This window comes from Canis lupus, chromosome 10 (assembly GCF_011100685.1).
Source record: "Canis lupus familiaris isolate Mischka breed German Shepherd chromosome 10, alternate assembly UU_Cfam_GSD_1.0, whole genome shotgun sequence".
NCBI classification, from domain to species: domain Eukaryota; kingdom Metazoa; phylum Chordata; class Mammalia; order Carnivora; family Canidae; genus Canis; species Canis lupus.
Window position 1 is genome coordinate 50218916 of NC_049231.1, and position 20556 is coordinate 50239471.

A 20556-nucleotide genomic window follows, 5' to 3' on the forward strand; every position below is an offset into this window, starting at 1 on the left:
TTGGGGCCCAAGGAGCAGGGAGAGATGGTGGGACCTGCTTCTGGGTGGAACCTGAGAACTGGCGCTCATTCCCATGTGGGCCCCGGGTAGACTGGGAGTACTCTGTTCTCGACGACAGATGGCCACAAGCAGAGCCTGCTCCCAGGGTCCCACTTTGTCCTTCCATGTGAGGATTTGACATAACCCAAAGAGTGTGGTATTCTCCACTGTGCAAACGTTTGCTAGACCTTCGACATCTCTTCTTTTATGCTGGGCGTGGGTTAAGCCCAGGCCTAAGTATTTTAGACTTAGTATGTTTGAGGGACATTTGTTCCCAGGGGCCTGGCCCTGTGGATCCATTATCAGTTCCCACCAATGACTCCTGCCACTTGCCCTGTAGCTGATGACAGTGTTCCTAACTGACCTGGAACTGAAAGTACTGACCTGAAAGGACAGTCGTGAATTGAGAGGCCCTCTTCCAGAGAGCGAGGGCCTGAGACCCTGCAGCTCGTTCCCCTCGAGGCCACCAGGGGGCAGCCGTGGACTCTGATGGGAGCTTCCTCCCAGGTAGTTCCGCAGGCGCCGGCCGCCAGGAGAGGGCACCTTTCTGACACGTTCTTGTGGCTGCCGACCCTGGCAGCGGGGCCCCAAGTCCTAGCTCTGGTTCTCCTTTGCATGAAGCAGCTCCAGGGGTGAGGCAGCAAGGGAGCTAAGGGCGATGCAATAACAGGAAACAATGTGAACTGTAGGCTTCTTCCCCCAGAGTGGGCAAAGGGCCATTCTCTTTGGAGTGGTTTTTTTTCCCCTTTCTTCTGCCTAGACCTGCAGAGCCGCTTCTTGGCTCTGGGCTGGGAGTGAGCTTGAGCCATGCATATTGAACCAGTGGGCTGTATGTTTTGTGCATGTTAAAAAAAATTTTTTTTTAATTACTAAAGCAGTACGTGCTCACTGTAACCAAAACCAAACAAAAGAAGGGAGTGTGTGTGTGTGTGTGTGTGTGTGTGTGTGTGTGCGCGCGCGCGCTTTCTGCAGGAGTTTCCTGGGGCAGATTGTTAAGCCTTATAAAAGCACTCTCCCTTGCTGAGGGGTGTGCGTATGGGTGGCTGTGAGTGTGTGTGGGTGTGCAACTGCATACGCTTCACCCTGCCAACTAGGTGGGGAGTTGAGAGGCAGCTAAAGCTGCCTGGGCTGCCCACGGCTGCAGGGGAGGACTCTGCCCAATGGCGAGGTGACTTAGAAGGCCCGGCCTGCTGTGTGGTGTGACCCTGTGACAGGTGGGTTCACTCAGCAGCGATTTTGTCTCATTCTCAGTAGCCAGCTGCTGTGTGCAGCACTGGGGAGCACAGAAGACAGATGGCTCTAAGGGGGATTCAGGGGCCAGAATCATCCAACTGGGAGGCCCCGGGGTGCCTCCTCGTGACCTGTGTTACTCTTTGGGGGACACAGGGAGACCTCTGAGGCCCATTGGAGAGATCATACTCTTCTAAGCTCTCTTAGTGCACAGCTTGTATTTACTGTTAGTACCCACTCACTACCCATCCCAAACCTCCCTAGAGAGGAAAGATCTCTTTGCCTGGACGTCGTTAGGGCCCTGCAAGGGAAGCATTGCTGCCTTTTTTCTGGGACTTGGGGTGACCAGGAGAGCTTTAGCTTTTGAAACTGATGATATGGGTCTAAGGCAGGAGTGAACAGCTTGATAAGTATTTGAACTTCACCTGACTTTGTCTCCTGACTCAACCCTCCAGCTGTCGGCATCTGCCAACTGGCTGTGCTCTTCTGGGTCTTTGACTAGAAACCTCTCCTCTGCAATTAGTGCCAGTCCTGAAATGGGGACTTCTGGTCAGGGTCACATGCACCCAGCGTCTTGTTTAGATTCCATTTAACCATAAATGCCATGCAGCTTATTCTCTGTTTCAAATCAAACCAAACCAAAACCAAAATAATTTGTTGAGTGTCTACTTTATGCAAAACACTTTGCTAAACTCAGGTAAAGCAGGAGTGTGGTTAATTTAACAGACCATGAGCTCCTTACCTGCAGAGCCACGAATGAGATACTCATTCACCCATTCTGTCTCTCGGTCCATTCCGCCAGGGTTTGTTGAATGCCTCTCATCAACAGGGCTGGTGACCAGGCACTGAGTATACAGTAGGTACTTTGTAAAGACTAGTCAGTGGGCTGACTTTCAGGAATCCTAGAGATCCCACAGCCAGGAAAGGAGAGTGTGACCATCCTGGGTCAAAAGACAAGCATTGTTTTTCTTGGGAATCTTTTTAGTTTAAAGGGAGTAAAATCTGAAGCTTTGGTGCCTGTGATAAGCGCCCTCAGTAAGCGATGGCCTGGAAAGGCAGGTATCTACCAGCCTTTAATTTTCCCTTGGAAAATGGGAGTTGATTTATTCCACAGTGATTTCTTGAGTGCCTCCTATGTGCCAAGCGTTGTGCTGGTAGCTGTGAGAACAAAGCCTGCCTTACCAGCCTCCTCAGAAGCTCTGACCAAGCACTTTGGAAAATCTGCCTGCTGCCTGCTGCTGACGAGGGGCCCCTGGGGAACTTGCCACCTCCTGGCGCGTCCCACCTGGAGCCCTCCCTCAGTGACCCATCGCTGCCTGCACAACTCTGTCTTTCTGTTCCTGGCCAGCCAAGCTTTACTTGAGTTGGGATCAGTGGCTTCCTGGCTTCTCCACACGTAGCCTGATTCTGGGCCAGGGTTTGTTTGAGGCCCTGTTTGGATATTGTTAAAAGTGGCAGCTCTGCTCAGAAAGGTCAGCTTGAGAGACTAGAACAAAGAGATCTTTCAAGCTGCCCTCTCATGGAGCCGGGGAAAAGCCCCAGCTCTACCTGGCACAGGCAGCTTTAGCTCAGGCTGGTGGGAGAAACCCCATCTGATTTCCCATTTCCCAGAGGGATAAGCTGAGCCAGAGGGTGTTCCCAACATGATAGAACAGGTCAGGGCCAGCTGGGAGCCCAAATCTCCCCCAGACAGCCCTGGCCACTGGAGCCTCCGTGTTGGTTTCTCTCTTTATGAGCATTCAATTAAAATTGGGATTTAGGGGCAGCCCTGGTGGCGCAGCAGTTTAGCGCCGCCTGTAGCTCAGGGTGTGATCCTGGAGACCTGGGATTGAGTCCCATGTCGGGCTCCCTGCATGGAGCCTGCTTCTTCCTCTGCCTTTGTCTCTGCCTCTCTTTCTCTCTGTGTCTCTCATGAATAAATAAATAAAATCTTTAAAATAAAATAAAATAAAATAAAATTGGGATTTACCCAAAAGATGCCTGAGGGTGATGACTTGCTTTGCTAAAGAATTCCTGGGAACTTATTTAGATGCCAGAATCACTTACAGATTTGAAAATAGTAAAATTACAAAACTGTTGGGCCATGGGATCTTGTGAAAACACAGCTCTGATTTCCTTAATTGTGTGTGTATTGGGGGCAGGGGGCAGGATCCCTGAGAGTCTGCGTTTCTCTGCATCTGCTAGGCGATGCCAGTGCCGCTGGTCTGGGAGCTGTCTTCTAGTGTTGATGATGTGGAGATTAAGGGCAGAGAGAGGACAGTCCTTGAGCTGGAGTGGGAAAAAGAGGCCGTAGTCCCTCTTGGCTCTGGGCTCCTGGTAGCAGCCTGAGCTGGGCTGCCAGGGAGGAAGCTGGCAGGGAGCCCACAGAGTGGAAAATCACCCACAGGTCTCAGGAGCCACTGGCTGTCTCTGGGCCATAAGGCTCTGGGGCAGTCCCAGCATCCAGCGCCTGGGTTCAGCCTCGCCCCGGCCTATGGCCATTGGCCCAGCTGCCAGGGCATTGGTCTCCTGCAGGCTTCTCCAGAGCCAGCCATTTCTTGTCTTTTCTGGGAGCTCATGCGGTCTGTCTTTTTTCTCTCTCCTGGTGATGGCTGGTGCTGGGCTCTCTCCTTAGCTGGCCTGACCTCTGGCCTTCTGTCCAATTCTGGATTCCTTTCCAGGCAAAGGCCTCCAGGGGGAATGAAGGGCCTCTGCTGCAGACCCCTCCTATGTGGGCTCTTGAGGACTCCCTGTCTGTCCCTGGGTGTAGTTCGCCTACCAGGAAAATCCTGTCTTTCTGTCCCCTGTGAGGGCAGGGCTGGGACACAAAGCTGGAAGATCCCTTCTGGTCCTTCTGTTCTCTGTCCCCTACTCATTCACTCCCGAACTTCCAAGCAAGATAATGTAGCAAATTAAAAACATGGTTGTCCCTTCTGGAACTTGGCTTCTTAGCATAGGAGACCTGGAAGACACTGAGGATTATCCAGACCAGTAGTTTTCAACATTGAATGTCCATCAGAACCCCCTGAAAACTTGATACAACCCAGATTGCTGGGCTCACCCCAGAGTTTCTGATTCAGCGGGTCTGGAGTGGGGTCTGACTTTGCATTGTTAATAAGTTCCTGGGATGCTGATGCTGCTGGTCCAGAGACCACACTTCGAGAACCTGTGGTCTAATCTGTTTCTCAGACTGGACCTCTAGTGATATATGAGGTGGTTTTAAGTGATACACAGACTAACTTCTTGGAAGTGTTTCTATATTTAATATCTATTGGCAACAAACAAATAACCCCCTCCCCCCAAAAAATAGCACACCAAATCTAGGATTCCAGGTATTTTTTATTAAGACACATGTACTTAAGTAAAAAAAGATGTAAAGAAAAGTATCACATATATTTTTTAAAAAAATGGATGGTGTGCCACTGGGAGCAAGAATTGTGAGTGTGGTCTGCAGATGGCAGAAGACTGGGAGACACTGTTCAAGCTGAAGTCCTGATTTGTAGAGTTGGGGACAGCACCGCGCAGGGAGGCAAGCCCCTCCGTGGGCTGTGTGGCATCAGTAGCAGCGCCCAAACTTGAATCATTTCTAAGGGCACATGTGTTTCCAGTCCTGTTAGCCCCTCCTGGTTCTTCTGAAGCTCTGGACAGACTAGAAAGGTCACTATGACTCTAACTCTTTATCCCAGTGGTCTCTGTCTTCCCTCTCAGCCTTACAAACAAGGGTCTGTGTTTATAATGTTGGTAGTTTGTACATCTTTGCTGTCTTCTGTGAAACCAGAGGTTCCCAGAAGGCAGGGATTTATTTACTTGATCTGCCTGTTTGGCCTTTTATGGCTCCAGGCCCCAGAGCCCCCAGGAATCTGTTCTGTGCATGGAAGATGGAAGACGGGCTCCCATGACCTTCCTGGGCTGCCACCGTTGGCTTTTCACCTCTCTGTGGCCTTTCATTTCTCAATTTGCCGACCTGGTGGCCTCTGCTTTCTCCCTTGTGAGCTGTGATCCAGGGCACCCCCAGAGCAAATGAGAAGGGCAGGGCTCAAACATTGGCTGAGCACCTGCTGTGTGGCAGGAGCTGTGCTGGTGCTGAGCTTCAGGAGCGAGACAGGAGCCCTGCCCTCGGAGCACACAGTGCCTGAGGGGTCAGCCTGTAATGGAAAATGAGCACGGGAGGTCACACTTCAGAAGAGGAATTGATGGGGTGCAAGAGGGATGCAGGCAGGAGGGGCAAGTGTGGGTAGGGGTCTGGAAAGGCTGCAGGGAGGAAGTGATGTTGGAAGGGCGTTCTGAGAATGAATGTGGAAGGGCTGTTTAAGGCAGTGGGAGGCGTCTGTACTGAGACTTGACATAGATCATCTGGTCAGTTGTCCAAAGAGGAGATGAGTGGCAGGAGATTAGTAAGAGGTGAAGGGCAGACCCACCAGCCCCCAATGCCATGGTGAAGACCCAGATAAGATTCAGTGAGCCCTGAGGATGCTGACAAAAGGGCCAGCCTTGGGAGGGGGCAGGGGATACAAGATGATGTTTGTACGTCAGGCATACAGACCCCTCCAGGGACCAGGGGGCAGTGTTTCAAACCGCAGGCCACAACCCATTAGTGGGTCGCAAGATCTGTTTAGTGGGCTGCAGCCAACATTATAACAAAGAGGAATAGAGCAAGACGTAAAATTGGAAATAGCAGGGTGGCCTGCACACAAGAGAGCTAAGTAGTGCATCAAGAAACTTGCTTCCAGGGGAGGAGGGCGGGGGGTGGGAGTGAATGGGTGACGGGCACTGGGTGTTATTCTGTATGTTAGTAAATTGAACACCAATAAAAAATAAATTAAAAAAAAAAAGAAACTTGCTTCCATTTTATATAAAGAAAGTCTCATGCATGCTGGGTTGCAATTTTATTTCTTTTTTAATTTTTTTATTTTTTTAAAGATTTTATTTATTTATTCATAGAGACGCAGAGAGAGAAAGAGGGGCAGAGACACAGGCAGAGGGAGAAGCAGGCTCCATGCAGAGAGCCTGACGTGGGACTCGATCCAGGGTCTCCAGATCATGCCCCGGGCTGCAGGCGGCGCTAAACCGCTGCGCCACCGGGGCTGCCCTCTTTTTTAATTTTTTTTAAAAGATTTTATTTATTCATGAGAGACAGAGAGGCAGAGACATAGGCAGGGGGAGAAGCAGGCTCCCTGTGGGGAGCCTGATGCAGGACTTAATCCCCAGGACCCCAGGGATCACAACCTGAGCCAAAGGCAGAGGCTCAACCACTGAGCCACCCAGGTGCCCCTGGGTTACAATTTTAAATGTATTTTTTTGCCCTCGGTCATGCTTTAAAAAGCTTGCAAATGATTTCAGGATCCAGAGGGCTGGCAGGGCTTGGGGGAGGTGAAACTGGCTCTTGTGGTTATCCAGACCCCAAGTGAGCCGGGCTGAACTGGGACCTGGAGATGGGGACTGAGACGTGAGAGGATGGACCCCGGTGTTGACCAGATGTGGTGGGTGATGTTGTGGGTGAAGATGGAGAATTTGGGGAAGTCTGACACTAGCCAGGGCTTTGGGGTAACTTGACATCATATTTGAGGTATTCAATCTTGGTCCCCTTCTGGTGGTGAACTGGAAGCCAGGGTTGCCGGGGGGTGTGGGGGACACCCGTTCTTGGATTGACAATGTCCTGGACTTCTAGGATCCTGGTACTACAACTCTGACCTTTCATTCCATTTGGGTGTTTTCAAGCAACACTCAAATGGGCGGGCTCCTGCTCGTGTGTGCAGGCTTGATGATAATCCTGTGGGAACTAGGCTGGTAATGGCCCTGCTTCTACTGTTTCCCCCAGGAACATCGTGAAAGGGATGAGAGAGCTCCGGGAGGTCCTACGCACTGTGGAGACCAAAGCAACTCAGAACTTCAAAGTGGTAACGTGGCGGGGCCTTGGGGCTGGGTGCTGGCTGTAGCTGGCTTATTCGGGGGTCACTTTCAGTGGGAGATAACAGACGCTAGCAGGCAGCCTCTGAATCAGGGATGACAGTATGTCACATGCGTGCTTCTACTCGCCCTGTCTGTGCTCTTGGCAGACATTGTTACTCCATCTCAGCGTTCCCTCCCACCGAGCCTGGGAAGCACCCTCAGCATCCTTATCACAGCACCACACGTAGCCTCTAGCGTTAGATCAGGGTTAAAACCCAGTGTCATTCCTTCCTAGTGGGATGGTGTGCTAACTCTTAGAGATTGTTTATGATCTTAATAAATAACCTAGACTCCTTTCCCTGACCCCAAGTCAGGCCTACCTTCTTAGGCTTTAATTTACCCGAAATCAGAGCCACGGCGGCTTCTCACTCTACTATTTTTGGTCAAATATCAGAAAGGTATCTGATCAAGAGCGCTGCCCGTGCCAGTGGCTTCACGCTCTGCCGGGGCCTGCTGAGTCCTCAGAGCTGTGCTGGGCCCCATGGGGCTGGAGGAGGAGGACACATACCTCCTGTCTAGGAGAGGAGAGAAGACAGAAGATTAAGTAGAAGCCATCAAAGGCCAACAGAAGGGGTGGGGTGGCCTCAGTGCTGGAAACAGAGAGAAAAGGCTCCTCGGGAGTGGAGTGGTGGGCCTCCTAGGGGTGGGGGGCAGCATACAGCAGCATGGGCAGGGCTGGCGGATTTGGCGGAGGCCATTCTGGGTCTGAGCGCCTCCCTTTCTGCCAGATGGCGGCCAAGCATCTGGCAGGGGTCCTGCTACATTCCTTGAGTGAGGAGTGCTACTGGAGCCCCCTGTCCCACCCGCTGCCCGAGTTCATGAGCAAGGAAGAGAACTCCTTCATCACACAGGCCCTGCGGAAACCTCACCTCTATGAAGGAGACAAGTAAGCCCTGCCCAGACCACGCCGGTCTCGTGCTCCCCACCTGGGGCTCCGATGTCCCCTCTCTCTGCCTGGCACTTTCCTCCAGCAGCCACCCAGCTCACTGCCAGGCAGGCTCTTCAGCATCCGCAAGAGCCAAATAGACCAGGGAAGATGGTCTGGGGATGGAGATTGGGAGGAGAATTCTTTAAGGCATCCAAAGGTCGAATTATTTGAAGGTTACCTGCCTTCCTACCTCTCTCTCATTTGATTAATTATTGAAGGTGGGATCTGAGTGGCCCTCCCCTGCTCCTTGCCCTGGCTGCCTAATGCAGCACCGGGTGCTGGAAGCTACATCTCTTCTCCCAGAGCATCTGTAGCATTTCTGGGCCCACTGCCCACCCCAGCCTTTCAGTTCCATAACTCTGGGGCTTGAGAAGGAGCTGCAGGTGGCATCTGGGGCTTGAGAAGGAGCTTCAGGTGGCATCTGGTGTCTATGAATTATGCAGGAGGGGGTCACCTTACCAGGGCAGCTGTTGACTCTGGGGCAGAGGGGCCTGCATGACAGGCCAGCCGTGCTGCTTTGACAGGCTTCTGCTGAAGCCGGGGTTGCCGTTTGTGTCTTTCAGCCTCTACTGCCCGAAGGATAATATTGAGGAAGCCCTCCTGCTGCTCCTCATCAGTGAGTCCATGGTAAGCTCCAAGGCTTTCCTTCTCTGCCCCTGTGGGGTAAGACTGCAGGGCTCAGGTCCTGATCCAGCTCAGCCTCCCACAGACATCCCTGAAGTGAGATTCTTGGATCTACCCCCTGCATGGGGCTAAGGCTCACTTACCAGGTTTGGGTCTGGTGCACGAGGCTGTATTTGGCACTTGAGTAGGGACCAAGTTATGAGTCCCCAGTACCTCTTCTCGGATCATAAGAGATGATTATCAGTGAGTCATCAGTATGCACTGAGCAGCCCTGTGCTGGTGCTGGGACTGGTGTGAGGGAGTCGAAGGAGCATGTACTCTCAAGGCATAAGGCCTGGATTCAGCTCCCAGCTCTGCCACTGTTAGCTGAGGGCCACGGGCAAATCTAGTACCTCTGAGCCTCAGTTTCTTCACCTGTAAAATGATGGTAGTGCACAGGGGTAAGTGTGCCTGTACCAGGAATTTACTCGTTCAGGCAACTATTTATTATTAGCATCTTTGTGCCTGGCCCTGTTCTAGAAGCCAGAAACACAGCAGCAAACAGATGGAGAAAAGTCTCTGCCCTCCTGGAGCCTACATTCTAGTGAGAGAGGTGGACAGTAAATTAATTCACTACTACAATATCCAGGGTACTGGTGTCTGAGTGCTATGGAAAAGTAAAGCAGAGGAGGGAAAAAGCGTGCTGGATAAAGCACACATGAAGTGCTCTTTGGCTGTTTTCACAAGAGCCGTTTCCCCTGCCCCAGGCAGGGAGATGAGCCAAACACGCACACATGTCTATACATGTGCACACGCATGCACGCATGGAGCTCCAGGGAAGGAGAGAGGTGTGGTCCGGGGAGTGGTGGGAAGGATGGCCTGGACTGGGCTGAGGGAGGTCCAGGTTCCACTGGGCAGAAGTCGGGTGGTGATGCCGTCCACATGCGTGCTCAGGAGGAGTCCAAGGCTGGGTCTGAGCCCTCTGACTGAGGGGTCTCTCTGAGCTTGTGAGCTGGGGGAGCCCCCCCCCCCCCCCAGGTTGAGAACTAACTTTGCTGAATTGGCACATCTGAGAGCAGTGGGTGGAAATAGGAGTTTAAGAAACCAAGACCCCATGAGCTGGGTCCCTGAACAGACTAGAAAGCTAATGTTCCCCTGAATACCTGGGACCATGAGTGCCAGACTTGTTCAGAGAGCTTTGGTCAGTGGGTTTCCTCTGCCTCAGTGGGTCCATCAGCAGGTAGGCAGGAGGAGGGACACTGGGCTGGGGTAGGATAGAGGTTATCCTTCCTTGGCTAGGCCATGGTCCTGAAAGGTTGACAGGGTCATGCTGGTGAGCGGGTCAGTGGTTGCTCCAAGGAGGGGCATCTAGCTGGTTAGCCCAAGGTAGGGATAGAAATCCAAATGACAGATTTGATTTTCATGGGTGAACAGTGCACTTTCCAAAGAAAATGGGCTCTCACTCTGACCACAGACTGCACCTTGATTTCTTTTTTATCTTTTTAAAGATTTTTATATATTTGAGGGCAAGAGGAAGCACAAATGTTGGAGAGGGGTAGAGGGAGATGTAGAAACAGATTCCCTGCTGAGTGGGGAGCCCAACACGGAGCTTGGTCCCAGGACCCTGAGACCACGACCTGAGCTAAAGGTAGACGCTTAACCTATTGAGCCACCCAGGTGCCCCTGAGCCTGGTTTCTTTTTTTTTTTTTTTTTTTTTTTTTAATTTTTATTTATTTATGATAGTCACAGAGAGAGAGAGAGAGAGAGAGAGGCAGAGACACAGGCAGAGGGAGAAGCAGGCTCCACGCACCGAGAGCCCGATGTGGGATTCGGTCCCGGGTCTCCAGGATCGCGCCCTGGGCCAAAGGCAGGCGCTAAACCGCTGCGCCACCCAGGGATCCCTGAGCCTGGTTTCTAATGATGGAACTGCAGACATAGACCGGTACTCTGTCTGCCCCTCCCCCCCACACACACCTGAGCCATCTCCCCACCCACACCCTCAGATGAGACTGCACTAAAGTCTCCTGTCTCAGGAAACTCCCCTCCCTGTGCTGAGGATTACAGGTGGGAGGTAAAAAGGTGAAAGCAGGAATGTTCCTTAGGCCCTTTCTCTGCCAGATTCCAAACTGATTATCTCCTAGAGGGAGGCATTACGTTGAACCGTATGAAAAATAACAATTTCGTACTTCAGTCTAGAACGAATATGTCTCTAACTTACAGATGACAAAAGTAAGGTTCAGGGCAGGTGTGTGTGTCTTGGTGAAGGTCACTCAGTAATGATCCTCGCAGCCGTGATACAAATCATGTCCGCCTGCCTAGATAGCTTCCAAAGCACAGAGCTTGGGCCCCATGGAGCCCAAGCTCTGGCCTGCAGTCCTGATCTGCCACTTATGAGCCGCTTTGATTCTCAGTTTCTTCATCTGTAAAAAGGCCAAGGGGGTAATTTTGAGGATTAAGTGAAACGAGGCTCAGGGAGGGCTTTGTCAACAGGGACATGCCTGTGGGTGTGAGACAGCAGGGGCTGAGGCTGGAGTCTGTCTCCCCCAGCCATATTCTCTGGCCCCTGCCTTATCTGTGTGCCAGGACCAGATGGAGTTCAGATCCCTTTCCATGAGGTTATCCCCCCACCCCACCCCAAAACCCTAAGCTGCCCTATATCTCAAAGTGGAAGATGGCCTTTTACTACAAGGTGGCCCACATTTGGAGCCAAGATGAATTTTCCTAAATACTTGCTTTCCATCTTTGCAGCTCCTGCCCTTTTGTAAGAGGCTGTATGACTTGCTGGCCTGCCCAAGAGATCCGGGGTGCAGGCCAGCTTGCCAGGCGGGGTCCTGGGAATTCCCTCTAGCATGCACAGCAGAGGAAGTTGTACACTGGGCGGGGAGGAGGCTCTCCTCCAAGGCCTGCTGATTTGTTTCCTCTTGCTCACACACAGCCTTGTCACACATTCAGAAACCAGAAATTTGGTGGGGAGCTTTAGCATGTCCTCTACAGAGGGCTTTCCTCTTGGGATCTGGGCCTGGGCTCTGACTTCTCTCTTGCTCCTGTTTCATACTCTCCTTCCCTGCAGGTCACATTCTCAGGCAGGTATGGGCACCACCGTGCCAGCCTCCCAGGCTCTGATCCCTTAGCTGAACCCCAAGGCTCAGCCTGGCCTCCAGGTACCTGCAGGATTTTCCTCATCTCCCTGTGATGCTGCCTGGGTTTGGCTGCAGATAACAGGGAGAAGCCTCTAGAACTGCAGCTGGCTGCCTTGGCTGTTACTCCGGTTTTACTAATACCTGCAGAATTCATTATGCTGTGGTAAAAGCCACGCCAGCACAGGCAACCCAGGAGACATAATCATCAAAGCTTTCCACCTCCAGGATCATCAGAGCAGCTGCTCTGGGAAAGGGTGTTTGCAGGTTTCTTGAGCACGTCAGCCCCTATTTTGTGGTTTGGAACTCAGAGGAGTAGCCTGCATGCAGTCTTGAGTGTGGCGCTGTTACCTTGGATATGGTTTTTGTTACAGGCTAACCGAGCGTGATCAGAATGAATAGGGAACCCCACCCCTTGTCTTTCAAAAGGTAAATAGAAACCTTACAAATGTCATCACAGAAATGCAAGGTATTCGAGTAATAACTGGTTGAAGAAGATTTGTGTTTTGGACCTAATTTTGAGTCTTTGGGGCCAAAAGGATATTTAAAATCTATCCATCTACCCACTGGTTTGCTCATCTGTCCTTCTATCTATCTGTCCATCCATCCATCCAGTCTTGTTTGAGCAGCTACAGCATGCCAAACCATACTTGGCACTGCAGACACAGTGATGGGGAGTTCAGTCATGGCCTCCATCCCGTATGTACTCCCAGCTACGGGAGAATGTAACCAGGGACCTGGAGGAAATCCTGGTCTTCCTATCAGAAGGAATCACCCCAGTCTCCTGAACCCCAAGTGTATATTCTAGTTTTTAAAAGAATCATATCAAAACTAGTCTGATTTTTCTCAAACAGTTGGAGAATCAGGAAGTATGCAAGTCTTGATCCTTTCTAAAATACTCATCTAGGCATAAAAATATACACGAAAGCAGACTGAATCCGTGGGCCCCTGTTTCATTCAGCTGGTGGAGAAGCTGCTGCTAGTATCAGGTGCTTGGGAACTAAAAGGTCACAAAGGCCTGGTGTTGAGTGAGATTGGGGAGAGGGGTAAGCTTCTGGGGACCCTGCAGGTTAACTCACTGTGCCACGCCGCATGTCAATCCAGTCTTGAATTGGCCATTCACCATCTGTGCGGCCTGGTCAAGGCTCTTCCCTCCCTGATCCTTAGTTTTCTCATCTGTAAAATGTGCCTAATGAGGCCTTTCTTGCACAGAAAAGGCAAGACAGCGAACACACAGGTGCCTGGTACATTGTAGATGTTTGACACGTGTTTGTTTTGTCCTGATAAATACTTGGTTCTGATTCAGTCATTTCAGAAAACATTTAGGCTCAGATCTAGTTGGAAGAAAAATTGGTTTGAGGATACCATTCAGTTTAAAAAAAAAAAAGTGCTTCTCGGGCTTGATTCCATTTGGGACTCAGCAGATGAGCACAGATTTTGGCACCCGGTTCGCTCTGCTGCAGGCTGCCTTGGTAAAGGGTCTGGTAACGCTGCCAGCTCGGAACAGGCGGTTCAGTAGAGGTGGGAGAGCCTCTCGCCCTCGCTGGCAGGAGGAGCTGTGATTTCTGCCGCAGAAGCCTGACGCGGCAGGAGAGTGGGGGCCGGCGTGGGCCTGGCCCGGGGCTTGGGGTAGATGGGACACGTCACAGAGCATGCTATTTCTTGGCTCCGTGGACTGGCAGCTTGAGAGCCATGGTAATTATGTCTGCTGGTGGGGGATGACAGCACGAGCGGAACATGACAGTGTCCTCCAGGGAGGGGCAGGTGCCAGTCACAGAGGCTGATGGGAGACTCCTTTCCGGGGTGCTTCTGTGGGGTGCCAGCAGCGGGCCCTGAGGCTGGGTCCGTGGCCAGGATGGAGCAGCTGTGTCTGAGAACCGGGTGGAGCAGGGCCTGGACATGTTGCCCAAGGGGCTTTATCCCTGATTGGGAAGGCCCAGCCTTGTGTTTTGCTTCGGTTCCTCCATAAGCAGGGCCATCCTGGGGCCTCTGATGGCATGGACGGGCTACTGGATACTTCTTCAGAGGCCTCTGGGGGTGAAGTCAGAATGTCTAGGTTCTAATCTGGGTCCCACCTATCTGTATGCTTTGGGGAGCTTTCCTGGGCCTCGGTCTTCTCATGTGTGAAATAGGACAATAGTACAGGAGGTCACTGTGAGATGCCACTTACAAAGTACCCCACAAGTCAATTCCCTTTCCTTCTCTTACCCTGTTTGTGTCAAGGATTAGAAAGGAGAAACAGGGCTGGATGGAAATGAAGGTCAGTGTGGTCTGAGGCTCTGCGATTAGCACAAGGTCAGGACCAGGGCTGACAGGGGAGGCCCATGAGGCCAGAAGCTGTCCTGGACTGGCTTTTGGAGGTTTCACCTTCTGGGACTCAGTGTTGGAAGAAGGGTTACCTGCCTTGGCTTTCACGTGGGCTGGCCAGCCTGGACCCATGGCAGATCCCTTGCCGGCCCTCCCATAAGACCCTAGATTTGCTTCGTGGATCCTTCTCGAAAGATGTGGGTCACACTGGCAATGATGAGCTGTTGGAGAATAGGGAGTAGGGAAGGAGCATGCTTTGGCGTTTCCTCTTGACCTGCAGTGGGCCTGGGGTGAATGTTCTCCATTTGGAGGAGGCTGCCTTGGGGGAGACAGGTTAGGAACAGGTACAGCTCAGGAGCCCTGCCTGGGACAAAATGTGGGGACCAGACAAGGAAAGGAAAGGCACTCCCAGAGGTGAGGGCTTGGAGTTTGTGCAGGGAGGAACAAGGGGAGAATCGTCTTCATGGCCCCAGACGAGTAAGGATGATGGTGGTGACAAGACTGTTCATTGTCTACATGTTGCCTTCTAGGCCGTAGGCGCATGCACATCTGTGTCTGTGATCTGAAGGATTTCCTAGCAAGGCCACTTGAATAGTGGAGTCAAGAGTGGCTGGGACTAGTTCAGAGCAGGCTGCTGGGGGTGAATCGGAGCATCGCTGGCCCAAGGGCGGTGAGCTCAGGCAAGGAGGGAACAGGACCCCTGAAGCCCCCAGAGTTCCTGCCCTGCTACCAGCCCCCACAGCTTCCTTCCTTTTGCCATGTCTCCCCCACCCAGCGAGCAGCACCACAGCATTTTACCGCAGCCCCACCCTAAAGCCATAGCAACTAGGGCAAACTTCTGTTTTTGGTTTTCCTTTGTGGAACCATGCTTCCCGCTTGACACAGGCGCCCTGAGACCTCTTCCCTGCTGTCTGCCTGCTGGGGAGGCCCAGCCCCAGGCTGAGAACCACCCAGTCCTCTGACTTAACCCTAGCCCAGGGCTGGAAATCCGCCCCTTCTGCCCCCCAGGCATGCACTCTGTCTTAAAGGTCAAGAGAAGAAAGGCCCAGAAGTCTTTCTTGACATCACTCATGATTACAGATGTGGACCACAGAAGGTGGTGGAGACAGCAAGGCACGTCCCTGGCCTAAGAACCAATGAACTGTTGGGCATACAGGTGCTGGGGTGTGTGCCCCATGCCAGGAGAGGACAAGAGGGGGTGGTCTTGCCTGGCAGGATGAGTCAGGTGGCCAGGTACCTGCACTGAGGTCTGAGGGGCCAGGAGACATCCAGGTTGATGGAGGGCATAGACAGTCCATGATGCTTAGGGGGAGCTACAGGGAGTTCTGTGGGGGCAGGGGGAGACTGGGAGCTGACTGGGGGAGAAACTTGCCAGGTGGACAGGGCCTCGTGGTGAAGGACCTTGTATGGCAGCCACAGAAAAGGAAGTTTGACTTTGTGCTGGGACCGTGTGGAGGGGGGTGGGAGTCGGGGTCCACAGGGGTTACTCTTCAAGGACAGGCCGACCAGAGCTGAGGATGGACAGACCATGCCCAGAATGAGACTGGTCTGCACATACAGCCCATGTGCCCAGCCAGGCTTCGCCCCAGGCCCCACAGCAAAGCCGCCCAGCTGCAGGCTGCCTGCACTGCCCCCCTTCCATCAGGGCCCTCTCTCCCACTGGGTTTCTAGGGCAGGTTCCACTGGGCATGAGTACTGCTGCTATGGGGGTTCCATGGCCCCCTCTCTGAGGGCAGGACTATACCTCACATCCTCTCATTGCCTCCACCCTTGTCATTGCTGCCTAGCAAGGCCACCTCTGGAGGGTGGGGGGAGCACTCTCGGGGGCCAGAGCTGGGGAGTTGCCAGAAGAGGAGATGAGGGGTGGTCCATGGCCAGGTTTGTGCTCCTCCTCTGCTTTGTCAAAGAGCTCCTGCCAAGCCTCTGAGAATTTCTTCTGCCTTCCTGATGGTGCCTGTGTGGGTGGATTTCACCGGGAGGGAGGGGGATTTCTCTGGCACTTTCCCTCTCTACTCCTCTCCCCTTAACCCTTTGATGTTCCTGACCAGCTCTTGTTTATTGGGCTGGCAGCAGTGCTCATCCTTTCTGGGGATCGCTTGGCATCCCTGCACCTTCTCTGGGGGCTGGCCCATGTACATGGGAATGGTCACAGTCCTCACCTATTGTGGCCAGAGGGGCACCCATCAGGACCCCTGGCCACTGGCCTGTCTTCCTAAAGTGCCCCCTTGGGTGAGTCACTTCCTTACATCTTAGAGGCATTTTGGCTTCCAGAACCCTCTGAGAACGCACTTCAGGCCTACACAATAGGGCACATTCAGAGCCTGCAGTGATAAGGCCACTGGGCTCCTTCTCCCTCTATAGCCACTCACCCGTGGGAGCCTCAGCCCCTAACCTGGAGAAGGGGTTCGTAATTTTGCCCAGAGGGAGGTTTTGAGGACCATCTGTGAATACAAAGGATTGTCTGGATCTGACAATGGGAACTTGGTTTTAAGGGCCAGTAGCTCCCTTTTATCCCAGCATCCTCGATTCTGAGGTCCTATGTGGGGAAGTAGAAGAGGGGGAGTCCCAACACACAAAAGGGGGTTCAGCCCCAACTACAGAGGGAGAGGGATACTGGGAGTACCCAGCAGGAGCATCTGGCTGGAACCAAGCTTTGCTTCAGCTCAGATAGAGCCCTCAGGGGATATGTGTGTAGGAGATGCCGGGGTCCCAGAGCATCCTTAACCTGGTCCCTGCCCTGTTGCTGTTCAGCTCGGAGACTCCATGATTCTTGTTGAATTACTCCCAGGCCTGAGTGTTGTCACCAGAGTATGGGTTTGCAAGGGCTTGGGACCATAGGCCACAGAACAAGAGGGTCGTGAATCCCCATTGGGGAGGCTTCAGGCTTGGTGATACAGAGCCTCTTGCTTCAGATTGTACAGAATTGCCTACTCCTTTTTTTTTTTTTTAAAGATTTATTTATTTATTTATTCATGATAGACACAGAGATTGAGAGAGAGGCAGAGACACAGGAGGAGGGAGAAGCGGGCCCCATGCTGGGAGCCCGACGTGGGACTCGATCCCGGGACTCCAGGATCGTGCCCTGGGCCAAAGGCAGGCGCCAAACCGCTGAGCACCCCAGGGATCCCCGAATTGCCTACTCCTAAAGCACATTTCCCCATTGTCCACTGCTGCCGCCCGCCCCGCCCCCCCCCCTCCCCAGGATCCCCCAATCCCCTTGCTCAGCAGCCACCTGGCAACTCTGAACTACTGAATGCATAAGTGCTAGAGAACAGGAACACAGGCCCCATGTTATGGGAGAGGTTTCTTAGCTCAGAGAGGAGAGCTCTATGGTCAGAAGGAGTCAAGGATCAGGTCTGGGTTGAACACAGGAGTGATGGGAAGGAGTGGGGGGTGCGGGGGGGGCATCCTTATCAGAGGGACTTGTGGCACCAAAGGGCCACAGCCCAAGCTCCCATCCTGTGAGTGAGGCAGCAGAGCCACCCACCTGATCTAGACAATTTCAGATATAACTTGAAGCTACAAGCATGCAAGCAGCTCTTCCATGAAACAGCTCACCTGTATCCTCAAAAATGCTAGTGTCCAAGAGATGGGGGCTGAGGGGTCCTTCTGAATGATTGGAGACTGAACAGACGTGGCCCCTGAATGTGGGCATGGTCCTGGGTTGGGTTCTGGAATGAGACAACTTCTAGTAAGGCCATTGGTGGGCAGGTGGTGAGCTGTGACTGAACTGGTGTTCGGAGGTAGCAATTTTACATTTCCTGAGATACTGGCATTCCTTGTGTGGCTGTAAAGAGAATGCCCTCTGGTCCTCAGGGGTCAAGGGTCATCTTACCCCAATGACTCTGTCATTATTGTATACTAGAGAGAGAGAAAGCGGACGTGGGCGGTGCCATTATCCTTGCAACCTTTCTGTGGGTTTGAGATTCGTAGTCTGAACCATTGAACACCAGAAGCCCTCCAAACTACTGCCTCACCCCAACCTAGGCTGCGGGTGCAGGTTTTCTGTCTTACATGGGAGTCATTTTGGGGGTGTGGAAACGCTCTGGCACATTTTGGGAGCATGGCCTGGGGTAACAGCGCAAGGGTCACAGTCACTGGGCCTTGGAGGCAGGCAGCTGCTTATTTTATGTCCTTATTCTTTCCTAAACCACATCCCTCTTCAGGCTACCCGGGATGTGGTGCTGAGCCGGGCGCCAGAGCAGGAGGAGGACCGGGCGGTGAGCCTGCGGAACGCTGCGGCCATCTATGACCTCCTGAGCATCACGCTGGGCAGGAGGGGCCAGTACGTCATGCTCTCCGAGGTATGGCTCCCACCTCCGCCCCCGAAGTCAGGCGGCTCACCGAGGCAGTTGGGTGGAGCCACCCTTTGACCTCCTCCACCATCCTTTCCCTGCCTCCGCGGGGTACAGCTCAGTCCTTGGGGAGACCAGGCTTGGAGCTGTTCCATTTCCAGTGCTGGGAGAGCTTCCCTTCACTGGTAGGAGGGATGGTTTGGATTTGGGTTGTTCTACTAGTGTTTTTGTATATTTTCTTTTGAAAGAACACATGGGATCGTAAAGAGAAGCACAAGGGGGAAATTAATCCATCCCCCAGTTTATGCTGTAGATGACACTGGTATTTTGTGACTCCATCTCCTGGCAGGGCTCTGAGCTTGGTGTGTGTTGGGAACCAGCAACCCCTTCCCACTCAAGCTAGACAGAGCACCTCCATTCTATTGAGCAAACCCTCGTGGGCAACACTCCCGGGGTGGCACCCATCTGGGGTGGAGGCAGGGGAACCAGGACACCACGCTGCCCCCTCTCTATCCCCCATGATGCGAATGGCATACACACATTTTTAAGCTTTCAGATCTGGGCTGGGATCAGAGGTAGCTCTAGGGCTCGTGTCTCCTTGTGCAAGAGTGGGCCTCTTGGCAGTAGATTCTCTCCATGTGTTTAGGACGGCTCCTGAGAGGAGAGGTGGTGACATCCGCTGAGCCCCTGCTTGCACCCGGCAAGGTGCTTTTAGATGATAACATCTTTAAGTGATGTTCTCTTGAGTTTACCGATGAAGCAACCAGAGGGGTTGCTTCTTGCCCTAGATGGTGGAGGGGAGTGCATTTGAGCCAGGACGTGAACCCAGGCTATTGAGCTTTTTTTTTCTTTTTTTTTTTTTTTTTATGATAGTCACAGAGAGAGAGAGAGAGAGGCGCAGAGACATAGGCAGAGGGAGAAGCAGGCTCCATGCACCGGGAGCCTGATGTGGGATTCGATCCCGGGTCTCCAGGATCGCGCCCTGGGCCAAAGGCAGGCGCCAAACCGCTGCGCCACCCAGGGATCCCATATTGAGCTCTTAAAGTCCATGCTCTCTGGTTTCAGAACGCACCTCTGTCCCCCACCCTGCCTGACCATGGCCACAGGGTGAACCCTGGCCTCACATGCGGGCTGCTGCCTCCATTGAATGGAAGCACTTGTATCGTCTGCCGGACCCCACCAGGCCACTCCTGATTTTGGGTTGCCCAGGATCGGACAGGCCAGCGGGGCAGTCAGTTGTCTCTGGTCATAGAGAATAGCAGAACCGAGAAAAGTCTTTCCATTTGGGCAACTTTGTAGTTGGCCTGCTCTGCCACTTACTGGCCCTGTGACTCTGGCAAGTCATTCAAACCTCAGCCTCCAGATCTGTGAAATGGGGGTAATGGAGAACCCACCTCCCAGAGTTGTTGGGGACAGTAAGTGTGAGTACGTGTAAAAAGCTGAGAGTGGTACCATGCACAATAATAATAAATGACAGTTATCATTTTTATGGGATGTTTACATTTTAAAAGCTCCTACCCAATCTCATTCACTTTTCACCATCGCCCTGTGAGACATTCACATGTTACAGAGGTAGGAACCGAGGGCCAGAGACGGTCAGAGACATGGGCAACATCACACAGCATGACCTGTCCAGTGCCAGGGCCAGGATATGCCCGGAGTTTCCTGACAGGAACCAAGTATGGACCTCCTGCAGCCTCCTACAGGAAGTGATTTGGACAGTGATTACCCTGGGGGGTATAGGATCGGCTGGGGGTTGGAGGATCTCTTGGGGAGAAGTGCTGACCAGAACCCTCTCCTCAGTGCCTAGAGCGAGCCATGAAGTTTGCGTTTGAAGAATTTCACCTTTGGTACCAAGTGGCCCTCTCTATGGTGGCTTGTGGGAAGGTAAGACCAGGGTGTGTGTTGGGTGGGGGAGGTTGCACACCACCTTTGGGGCCTCTGCTCTCCTCTGGCTTCTTCCAGGGGCAGGCAGAGGGCATGGCGATGATTCAGAAATGTCCCCCAGCATCGGGTTTTAATCTCTAGGAGAGTGAGGGGTGCCAGAGTGTCATACACAGACCCCTGTGTGACTCTGGTGTCCATCTG

At 52.8% G+C, this 20556-nt stretch overlaps 1 protein-coding gene across 7 annotated transcripts in view; it reads left to right on the forward strand.

Moving 5' to 3' along the window:
- The window catches only part of TTC7A (tetratricopeptide repeat domain 7A), a 144891-nt gene that overhangs the window by 65068 nt on the left and 59267 nt on the right, over positions 1-20556 (forward strand). For all 7 annotated transcript variants that reach the window (XM_038551218.1, XM_038551220.1, XM_038551223.1 and 4 more), the window contains exons 6-10: positions 7067-7145; positions 7926-8083; positions 8689-8752; positions 18340-18477; positions 20272-20355. In XM_038551218.1, the coding sequence (XP_038407146.1) occupies positions 7067-7145; positions 7926-8083; positions 8689-8752; positions 18340-18477; positions 20272-20355 (523 nt within the window). The remainder of the gene's footprint in view (positions 1-7066; positions 7146-7925; positions 8084-8688; positions 8753-18339; positions 18478-20271; positions 20356-20556) is intronic.